At 47.3% G+C, this 10,630-nt stretch overlaps 1 protein-coding gene and 1 long non-coding RNA gene across 21 annotated transcripts in view; one reads left to right on the top strand and one right to left on the bottom strand.

The window, feature by feature from the left end:
* LOC309643647 overlaps positions 1-6,916 on the bottom strand; it is a 245,578-nt gene extending 238,662 nt beyond the window's left edge. For all 8 annotated transcript variants that reach the window (XR_014253928.1, XR_014253929.1, XR_014253930.1 and 5 more), the window contains exon 1: positions 6,776-6,916. This is a non-coding gene — a long non-coding RNA (uncharacterized lncRNA). The remainder of the gene's footprint in view (positions 1-6,775) is intronic.
* A 318-nt stretch (positions 6,917-7,234) lies between these two features.
* Positions 7,235-10,630, top strand: part of GCC2 (GRIP and coiled-coil domain containing 2) — a 62,965-nt gene continuing 59,569 nt past the window's right edge. For 8 of the 13 annotated variants that reach the window (XR_014253919.1, XR_014253920.1, XR_014253921.1 and 5 more), the window contains exons 1-4: positions 7,236-7,370; positions 7,484-7,540; positions 8,468-8,552; positions 9,676-9,743. Coding sequence is in view for 6 of the 13 variants with exons in the window: in XM_082426470.1 (XP_082282596.1) it covers positions 7,365-7,370; positions 7,484-7,540; positions 8,468-8,552; positions 9,676-9,743 (216 nt within the window). In the remaining 7 variants the exon portion in view is untranslated. Of the gene's footprint in view, positions 7,371-7,483; positions 7,541-8,467; positions 8,553-9,675; positions 9,744-10,630 lie in introns of those variants that run through there. The other 5 variants (XR_014253925.1, XM_082426467.1, XM_082426471.1 and 2 more) reach the window with 2 other exon arrangements.

Genomic DNA, 10,630 nt, shown 5'->3' with positions numbered 1-10,630 from the left:
TTACATAAATAATTTGTCTATATTGCTTTTAAAATAAATAATTACATTGTTAAATGTTTAGACGATTACACTGAAATATTGTCTAAATGAAAATAATAAACTGTTATTCACAAATTTTTTAAAAATTAAAAATAAGTTTAAAAGTCAAATATGTAGAGGCAGAGAGCAGAGCTGTGGCAACCAGGGGCTGGTGGAGGGGGAAACTTGGAGATACTGGTCAAAGGGTACAAAGTTGCAGTCATGTAGGATAAGTCTAGAGATTTTGTGCACAGCATGACGACAACAGTTAATATGACTGAATACTGGAGATTGCTAAGAGAGTAGATTTCAGATACTCTCATCACACACACAAAAATTGTAAGTGTATGTGGAGATGTGTTAATTACCTGACTGTAGTAATCACTCTGCTATGTTTATGCATATCAAATCATGTACACCTTAAATATATACAATTACTGTTAGAAAATAAAATAAATTTTTTTTAATTAAAATGAAAATAAAACAGACCCTGTTATATAATATGCTTTACTTTCTACATAACTCGTGTATCTATTAAATTAATGGTTTCCCTGCTTATGGTGTGTCTCTACCACTAGTTCAGCAGGGAGACTTTTTCTGTCTTAATTACAGCTGTACTTCCCCCACCCAGTGCCTAGCAGAATGCTTGGTGCACACAGAAGATGCTCTGTTAATGTGTGTGGACCGAATGAACCACTACACAGCAGTAGCCCCCATGTTTTCCTGTTCTAGCCCAACCCAATTAACCACCAGCTGCAGGATGTCCTCCTCAGTCTCTGAGCCGACGGGAAGTGCCAGGCTGACCTCCTTGCCCCCTCTATTGGCCAGTGGAGTTCGGAGACAACCTAGCGCACCACTGCTTTGGACCTGCAGTCTTAGCCCAGAAGAGCCACCCTGCCTAATGACCACGGTGCCTGGAACCTTCTCTTGTGCTTGAGTTACCCATGCTTAGTTTCTTTGCCAGTTATCTGGAAATAGGCAGAAAGGGACCAAACTTTACCTAACAGACCCTTGCCTGGATCATGTGCCTCCTCTGTGTCTGGGTCTTCAGATGATGCTAAAAAACATCGCATTCAAAAGTAGCAGGAGCACTTCTTGAGGCCACTGTCCTTCTGACACATTAGAGTTGAATCCATCTAAACACAGCAGGCTCCTTATTTTGAACCCTACTCAAATTCAGTCCTATAATAATAGATAATCTGAAATGATCAGACCCAAAACTCAACATGCAGTTGTTAAAGAAATGAGACTATAGGTGTGATTTCTTATAAATTCCTTCAGCTTGACAAAGGTCTCTGTGTCGGGTTTTATTTCACGCGAATAGAAACAAGAAGTCCTTAAGGGCTGTAAACAAGGTGCGCTGAGATATCTGCAGAATTCAATGGATTAAAGATAATTATCTAACGGATAGGACTATACTTCTTCTGAGATTTTAACATGATTTTTTCAGTTTTCATAAAGGGATGTAAGGCTTACCAAGAGTAAAATTTGGTTTTGTTTGTTTTGGCCGCACCGTGTGCATACGATCTTAGTTCCCCGACCAGGGATCGAACCCATGCCCCCTACATTGGGAGCACAGAGCCTTAACCACTGGACCACCAGGGAGGTCCCACTAAGAGTAAAATTTAGATACCAAGCAAAGGTCGTTTGTTTGCGAAAAGTAATTGCATCTGGAGATCCAGCACACAACCAAATCTTTGGGAGAAGGGGTTTGCCCGCTGTTGCCTTGTTGAGTTTACTAAAAGGTGTACCAATTTAAATCAACAGATAGTCGGAGAAGTGGGACGAAGGGAACACGACAAGAATAAGGGTAGTGGACTGAGGCAAATCCTTTTAATTTCACCAGACCTACATTTAATTTTCATAATAAAGACACAGTGGTACTGTGAAAACAGAGAGTTGTTGTTTTTTAACTGCAGGTGCAGAGGGTTGATAGAGGGCATCCACACAAAACCTACTTTCACCATGATACCTAACGGTCAAAGACTGAACACCACTGCTCTTAGATCGGATCATGGCAAGAATGTGCACTCACACCCCTTCCAACACAGCACTGGGGGCCTCAGCCTATGCGGCGGGGAAAGAAATAATACATACAACGCATACTTTTGGAAAGGAAGAAATAAAACTGTCCCTCTTCTTAGATGACATGATTGTCTGTGTGAAAAATCCAGAGGAAAAACGTACAAAAAGCCTCATAAAACAAAAAAGTGAGTTCACAAGATACAAGGTGTTGAGAGGCAGTTCTGCTTGGATTTCTCACATTTCTGAGCATCTTTCAGGCAGCGGCAATTACGGTCTTTGATCTGGACTATCTTTTCAAAGACACTGGGGAGCTGAAACAAAGGGTGTCAGCAACGAGGATGTAGAGCTTTCCATGGATCGAAAAATCAGAAGTTCACTTGGTTAAGCCCTGAGCAGCCACCTCCCTGCTTAAATAAAGTGTAATTAATATAAAGCCTTGTTTACTGACATGGAGCTGCTCTGGCCCTCTGCTTCCCGGACCCCTCCCTCCACATCTGTCCCCTCTACCCAGATCCTTGAAAAAGAAAGATGATTAGGGTATGGGCAGCGGTCTCGCTCCCTCCAAGATGGATATGAGTCCGTATGCATCCACACGAACATGCTCAGGAACACCAAGAGCGAGGGGCTCAAGTTTCTACGACTCTGTTAGGTAAAGACACCCAAGTCACCATCTTCCCCGGGCCCTGGTAGGGCAGGAGCGCCCACATTCTCCTGGCGGGGTCTGGACAGGGTTCACCAGGAGAAAGGAAGCCAAAGGGACCCTACGGGAGGGGCGCTTTCGGTTGATTCAATGTCCTACTGTCCCTACGTCTGAATGTTATGTGGGAACTGACACGTCATACGTCTGTGCTTCTCCGTCCCGAGTGCCAGAGGGGATCGTCCCCGTAAGAAAGAGCCTCCTGTAAAAAGGGGGAGTGGGAGAAACCCCTTTGCCATTCGCTACCAGTGTGTGTGCGCGTGTGTGTGCGTGTGTGCGTGTGTGTGCAGGGGCAGGGGATTTTGTGGCGATGCGTCTTACATCCAGAGCACCCCGACAGAGATGACGGCTCTCAGCTGGCAGGTTAGAAGCCCCCATTTCAATGGCCCTGAAGGGGGACTCACCACGCCCTCCTAACAGGCAGCCTCCCCGGTGAAAGTCAGGGGCCTGACAACAAGTAAAGCTTCTGGAACTATGGCTCCAGACTGCCTTCTCTCTGCCCTACCCTCACCATCACCAACATAGAGGCCAAAAGCCTTACTAGGGGTACTGGGGACGTTCTTCTTGGTCCTTTACGTTGGCTAGTCCATAAACTGGTACCATCTGAGCGTCGTGCAGAACGACAGGCTTCCCCTGAAGGTGTCCGGCAAGCTGTGGCACGCTGGCTACTCTGGTGGCTCTGCACGCCCAGTAAGCAGTTTGAGCCAGAAGCCGCTGTGACTGATGACCGCCGACAGAGCCTCTGGGGAAGGGAGGGGCCCCACCTGCAAGTGCCCCTGGGGGTTTGCCCTCGGTGCCTCCCGGGATGGTTGCCGGCCGCGTCCCCCCTGAAGAGCAGCCATCAGCGGCCCGGGAGCCCCTGTCAAAACTGGGTGACTGACCCCGGTAGGCCTCGTGAACCTCCAGCCTGATACTCCCATTTTGGGGTGGCTCGACTCACAAAACCTTGCCTGTCAAGTGCAAATGGTGGATTCAAGAGCGGCGGCCTGGCCACGCAGGCATCTGGGCCCTACCTGCGAAAGCAGCAGCTACCTCTCCAGGGAAAGCTCTGCCCCCCGCTGAGCCAGGTGAGTCATTGCACTGGCTCACTGGAGCCCTCAATTCACAGACGCCCCTAAACGCTGAGCCTGCTTTGGCTAAGCGAAAGCTCACTGATTTGCACTGGACTGCAGTGCCGGCCCTGCAACACCAAAGGCGGACACGGCCCCTCCACCCAGAGGCCGGAACCCAGGCCCCTCTCAGGGCTCTGGCCAGTGCCTGCCTCGGTGAACCTTGCTCTGTGCTTACTGACCCCTGGGCTTTGCCAGTGGCCTAGCTACCGGGGCTGCCATTATGAAAACTAGAGTAGCATTGAAGACGCCCCCCGTGGGGCTGTGAACCGTGGAAACAAATGATGACTGCTGACTGCACTTTCCAGGGCCGTCATGTGGATGTCCACAGAAAGGGCCCTTCTCTGATGGGACACACGGGAACTAAACTGCTAGGTGGGCACGCGCTGTCCTGGTTGCTACCATCCTGCTGCCCGGATCCACCATCACATCAGACGTGACAACGCAGCCGCCGTCACAGGAAAGGCACAAAGTGAAGGGCTCCGTCTCTGCAGAGGCTGCCACTGGGTTCCAGACTGGTGACTCCTGCCCAGAGCTGCTCTGGCCTCTCCTGGCAGACTGACCTCCGACCCCTCCCAGGCGTTCTATTGGTGGAGCCTCATCACCGACGACACTTTTTCAGGTTTTGGTGCTGCTGTTTCAGTCCAGTCAGCCAACTGCAGTCACACCACTGCAGCCCCTGAAACTAGAATTTGTCGTGTGTTTGGTTTTGCGGAGTTTGCAACCTGAACATAGCATGCCTTTTACCAAAAAAGCAGCTCGACAATGGCTGACCGGGGGTATTCCATGGAGCTCCCATGCCTTCCGCAGGCATTTGATATTGTTAAGCATTGAAATGGCCTTTGTAAAAATCAACTCAAAAAGGGTTTGACTGCTTCCCTCACATCCTGGTCTGCACACCTTACCAAGGCAGGTGGTCATGAAATGTGGCTATCCCCAGAAAGATGCCCTCTGCCACTTGCTGGGTAATGATCAGGAAGAACAGTTGGCAGTTCCTTAAAAAGTTAAACATGTACTTACCATAGAAGCCAGCAATTTCCCCTCCTAGGTCTGTACCCTAGAGAAATAAAAACTTATGTCCACACAAAACTCTGTACGTGAATGTTTACAGTGGCTCTATTCATAATTACCCCAACACTCGAAACGAACCCAAATGTCCTGCAGTTGGTGAATGGATAAATAATGGCACATCCGTACAATGAGTATCAGTTAGCGATGAAAGGGAACAAATTATTGACAAATGAGACAACCTGAACGAATCTCAAAGGCATTTTGCTGAGGAAAAGAAGCCTGTTTCGAAAGGTTTGTTTCCATTTATATGACATTCATGAATGACAAAGTGATAGTGATGAAGAACAGATGATGGTTGTCAGAGATTAGGGACGGGAGGCGTGTCGGCCACGATGCGGTAGGATGAGGGTAATGAAACTATTCTGTGGACTGATTATGCCAGTGATTACAAGAGTCTGTACATGTATTAAAATTCAAAGAACTGTATGCCAAAAGAAAAGATAATATTACTGTACGTTAATTGAAAAAATAAAATAAAAGGTGGGGAGGACTTCAAAAATGCCAAATTTCTTATTCCTTTTTTAATTGAGATATAATTGACATATAACATTAGTTTCAGGTGTACAATATAATGATTTGATATTTGTATGTATTGCGAAATGATCATCACAATAAGTCTAGTAAATATCCATCATTTCTTTCTTGTGATGAGAACTTTTAAGATCGACTCTCTTAGCAACTTTCAAGTATACAGTAGAGTATTATTAACTGTAGTCACCATGCTGCGCACAACATCCCCCGGACTTATTTGCTTCATAAATCAGAGTTTGTACTTCTCGACCCCCTTCACCCATTTTGCCCACTCCCACACCCTGCCTCTGCCACACCAATCTCTTCTCTGTATCTATGAGTTCGGTTGTTTGGGGGTTTTTTTTGTTTTGTTTTATAAAATGTCAAAAATGTCCAAAATTTGACCAAAATGTCCATTTTATAAAAGACAAAGAAAGGCTGTGGAAATGTTCCAGATTAAAGAAGTCTAAAGAAATGTGACAATTAAATGCAAAACCTGATTCTAGCCTGGATTCCATACTGGAAGGGAAAAAACAAATGCTATAACGTCCTTGATGTTAATAGATACAACAAAATCCCTGTAGTCTCGGTTCTAAGTTGCCTCAAAACCCAGAAGAAAATGACCAGTGATCTTAGGTTCCGTCCTGCTGATTGGTTTCTCTACCAATTAATTCATAGATTCAATTAAGTCTTCATGCAGTGCAATGCATGAATATATATACAAGGCAACGGACTAGATGGAGAGGGGGCACCAGAAAGTCCTCTTTTTCTCCAAAAGGTGCTCAAAGTCTCGAGTTTCACCAACACGACCTGCCAACGCATTTAGTCAGTCTTCCTTAACGGTATTCACTGCCACGTAAACATTGAGAACTTTGGTGGCTTTCACGAATTACTCGTGATTTTTCCAAAAAGCTGTCTGAGGCTATTTCTCTAGTCCCGAGGAAAGTCACTCATTTTACAACCCCGCCCAGTGTCCAGATTTACGGGCATTTTCCGAAGCCAGCTCACTGCAGGGGGATCCTTTCCCCAAGCTGGCGAACTTCATCCCACGACCTGCGTCAGGGCGTGACAAGTGACAGCCAGTGCCAGGCTGGTGGCTCACGGAGCAGAGGGGAGGCACCGGCTGCGGCAGCACATCTTCGCCCCAGACCACCCTGGCGCCGCCCGTCCCCACCGGGCGGGGGCCCCCAGGCCGCCTCCCTCCCCCGGCCAGCGTCCCCCCACTCGGGCCTGTTTCCTCAGTCCCGCTCAAAGAAAGAGCTACCGGCCACGAAAGGCAGGTGTCAGCACAGGTCCCCAACCCGCCCGTCCACCCGGAGCGGGGCTGGGCTCCGGGACTACTCACCGTCCAGGAGGAGGGCCGGCGTCCAGGCTGCCAGACGGGACAGCGCTCCCGCTCTGCGGTCACCCACTCGCCTCAGGAACAGCTGCGCCTCGTCCCCTCGGCCACCTGCAGCCGCAGGGCACAGCCACGCGCCCGTTCCGAGGCTAAGGGCCTCTGGGGGAACTGAGGGGGGCTGAGGGGACAGCTGAGGGCACAGGAGGACAGGAGATAGGACAGGTGAGGGACAGGAGAGGGAACAGGAGATGGGACAGCTAAGGGGACAGGTGAGGGGACAGGAGACTAGGGCGGCCGCCTGAGCGCGCTCGCTCCCACAGCGCCCGACCCTCCCAGGAGGGGCCGGGCCCCCCACTGCCCTGGTGGCGCGCCGGGCCCCGCCCACGGGGCCCGCCCCTCCACGCCCCGCCCCATCGCGGGCCGGCCCGGGGGCGAGGCGGAGCGCGCGGGGAGCCACCTCCCGAGGCGGAAGCGGAAGCGCCGCCGGGCCGCGGCCTTGGAGACGCGGGGGCGGGGCCGGCGGAGAAGCGCGACCTTTGACCCGCGGCGGGGCTCCGTGGGAGGCGGCGGGCGGAAGTGCGGGCAGCGGGTGGCCATGGAGGTAACGCGTGATCCCGGGGGCCGAGGGACCACCGCCCCTCCCCGCCTGCCCTCCCCGCCCGCCGGGGTCCGCACAGCCGCATGTGACCGGCTGGCTTTCGTTGTGTTTTGCAGGAGCCTGTTCACGACGGGGTGGCCTCGCCGGCCGCTCCTGGGACCGGGAAATCCAAGGTGAAGAGACGCCGGAGCGGCGGGGTCCTGCCGGGAGGGGAGGGGGCTCCCTGGGGGACAGCTTTCCTCCGGGCTCTCGGCCTGAGCTGTCGAGGTCGCGCGTTTAGTCCCTCCTCTCGGAGCTCCCTGGTGTGAAGCCTGAGTTCGTCTCTTTGCCGCCCCGCTCAGCGCTGCTGAGAGATTCCGCAGTTTCCCAACGTTAGACGAAGCCGTCTGGTTTGTGAGGTCCGAGCGGTGGGCTGGCGTCGCGGGCTCGGCTCTGCTGGCGCCTCCGCTGATGTGAGCACAGGTCACCGCTGGGGCCCTGAACGGGCGCCCAGGAGTTGGGGACTTGCCGCCGAGGTTTATTGTTTCAAGCTGACTTTGAGACACTCGCCCAAACACTCGGCTGCATTGAAGCTTCACGGTAACCGTGAGATAAATAACGTGGTTATCCCAGCTTTACGCCTAAGAAAACTGAGCTTGCAGGGGTTAAGGAACTTTCCCTGATTTTTAGGTAAAGCCTAAACGCACCCGGATTCATCTTACTGCTGTAATTAGGCTTACGTGTTTTTCTGTGGCCAGAGACTCCTTTCAGCCTTGAATAGGACGAAGCAATTTTACAGATCTAAGGAACTTTACGTAGAATTAGTCCCAGTTCCCTAATTTTGCAATTAATCAAGATCTAAAAAGTGTCTTAACCTGTAACAAGGATATCTGTAACGTAAGAGGATACGTGCGATTTTCTCTACGTTTCATAGTAGTTGCCGAGCTAATAGTTATTGAGTGAAACTTGCATTTGCTAATCTTAAAAAATGTGGTGTTTGGTTGACATAAAGATCTATTCAATAGGATGTTTTTTATTTTTAGGCAGACTTTATGTTTCTTTTTTGTGGTATAGTAGAAACATGAATTCTCGCAAATTGGTAACATCCCTGCCTCTTCCAGCTGGAAACATTGCCCAAGGAAGATCTTATCAAGTTTGCCAAGAAGCAGATGATGCTAATACAGAAAGCTAAATCAAGATGTACAGGTATTGGGTTGAAAATATTCATCTTGACCGCAATCTTGTTTAATCATGGTTACAACTATTAGTTTTTTAATAGTACATTAGCTTGTTTTGTTTATCATTGAATCCAATAATATTAGTGTAGTGGAATCTGTTATTACTTAACATTCTAAAGTTTGCGTCTGATATTTTTTATTATCTCATATCCCTAAACTGCAGTTACCTTTGAATTAATAAAGTCAGGAAGGAGGATTTTAAGAAACAGTTTGTTAAACTTCAGCACTTTTTTTTTTCCTCATGTGGATCGTATATTCTTCTGAGTAAAGCATTTTTTTCTAGAGTTGCCAGTTGAAATGTTAGAGACATGAAGTTCTGAGCCCAAGGAAGTAAGAAGAGGCCCCAAGTAAAGTAGTAAAAGATTTCTATTCCTGGAATTTTGAAGTATATTTATTTACTGAAGTTGGTTGATTGCCTATTCAGTTTCCCTTTCTTTATATTCCAAAAAGACGAAGATATTAGTATCCTTTTTTAATATGTGTAGGTGAGCTCTTGAATTTTCAGTAACTTACCTGCCCAGCCTAAAAGCCAAGACTTATTTACTACTAGAAAAGGTCAAACTGTGTTTCTGGAGGTTGGATCAGCTTATGATAAGAGAGTAATTTATTTGGAAAGATGTTCTAGGCTCCAGACCTAGACATGAGTTGATGAAATAGATTAACATGTGTGTTTAATATGAGGTTAGTTGTTGCTTTAAGATTATACAGTAAGAAGTTATTTACAGCTGAAATAATGTCTGGGATTTGCGTCAAAAATATCAGGATGCATAAGACAAGAGGGGAAGGAGGAAGTGAATACAGGTTGGGATGAAACAAGGTTGGTCATGTAGTAATTATTAAACCAAGATGTTGGAGCATAGAGATTAATCACACTATTCTCTCTGGGTTTTTTAATTCGTTTGGAGTTTTCCATAATAAAAAGGAAAATAAAAGGTAATGCTGGGTGAACTTAGTGCTTTCTCAAAATATCTGCTGCTTCTTAAATGTGTTCTAATTTATAGTGTTTTTTTTTAAGAATGTACTTATCACTTGAGCCAGTAATTATTTTCTTCATTTCTGAACTAGTATCTTTTATTTTTTTAATTGTTTAGAATTGGAGAAAGAAATTGAAGAATTGAGATCGAAACCTGTTGCTGGAGAAACTGATGATATTATTAAGGTAATGAAACAGTTGTGCGTATTGCTTTAATTTTCATGTCTTTACTTAGAGGAGATGCCGGATGATAAATCGGATTTCCTTGAGGGCTGTCAGCCTACTTGAGCGCTATCGGGCTCCCGAGCCTTTTGTTCCACTTCCTCTCTGCCCTTGGTTACATGCTTCACCTTTCTGGTTGACTGTAAAAAGAGAGGTGAATGACCTCTGCATCCCTTTCTGTTCTGAAGTGGTGTTCCTTTCTGTCCTTGTCATCCTTTACACACTCTGTAATTATGGTTATTGCTTCAGTCTCAGGCCTGCTCTTCCCTCTCCCCGTCAGAAAACCCTGCCACGCTCAGGACTTTGATGATTCTCTCCATTCCCATGGTTCTTTGTTAAACACGTCATGTCTTACTTGCTAACCATACTTACCTTGATGACCCGAAACTGGGCTCTCTTTCTCTTTTACTTCTACATATTCTCGTCAGATGATAGAATGTTGTTTTTATATTGTTATCCCCTGTTTAAGACCCTGAGTTGCTCATTCTTACTTATGTGCCCTTAAGGTAATTAAATGCTTTTCCTTCCCCCATTTGGCCTACCTTCTTTAAAGTTTCTTTGCTTCTCAAAGCTCTGCAGAAGTTTTTTTCCTTGCTTTTGCATATTTGTAATTTGAGTCATGGTATCTATCTATTCTTTGATTATATGTTATCTTAGTCTCCCGACTTGTGAGCCATGCACAATTGAGGGACTCCCAGGAAGCTACTACCAGGAGTCTTTAAATCGCTGTGCATACCTTGCATTACCATTTTGTTCTTCATTTAGCTAAAACAGTGTATGAATCCTGAATGGTGTGCAGAAGTACCATTTGGATTCGTAATGTGCTGATTGGTTTAAGCATTACTGAATTC

The sequence above is a fragment of the Balaenoptera physalus genome (genome assembly GCF_965194825.1).
Source record: "Balaenoptera physalus genome assembly, chromosome: 15".
Lineage (NCBI taxonomy): Eukaryota > Metazoa > Chordata > Mammalia > Artiodactyla > Balaenopteridae > Balaenoptera > Balaenoptera physalus.
Note: the sequence above shows the minus strand (reverse complement) of the source record. Positions and strands in the feature narration are given on the sequence as shown.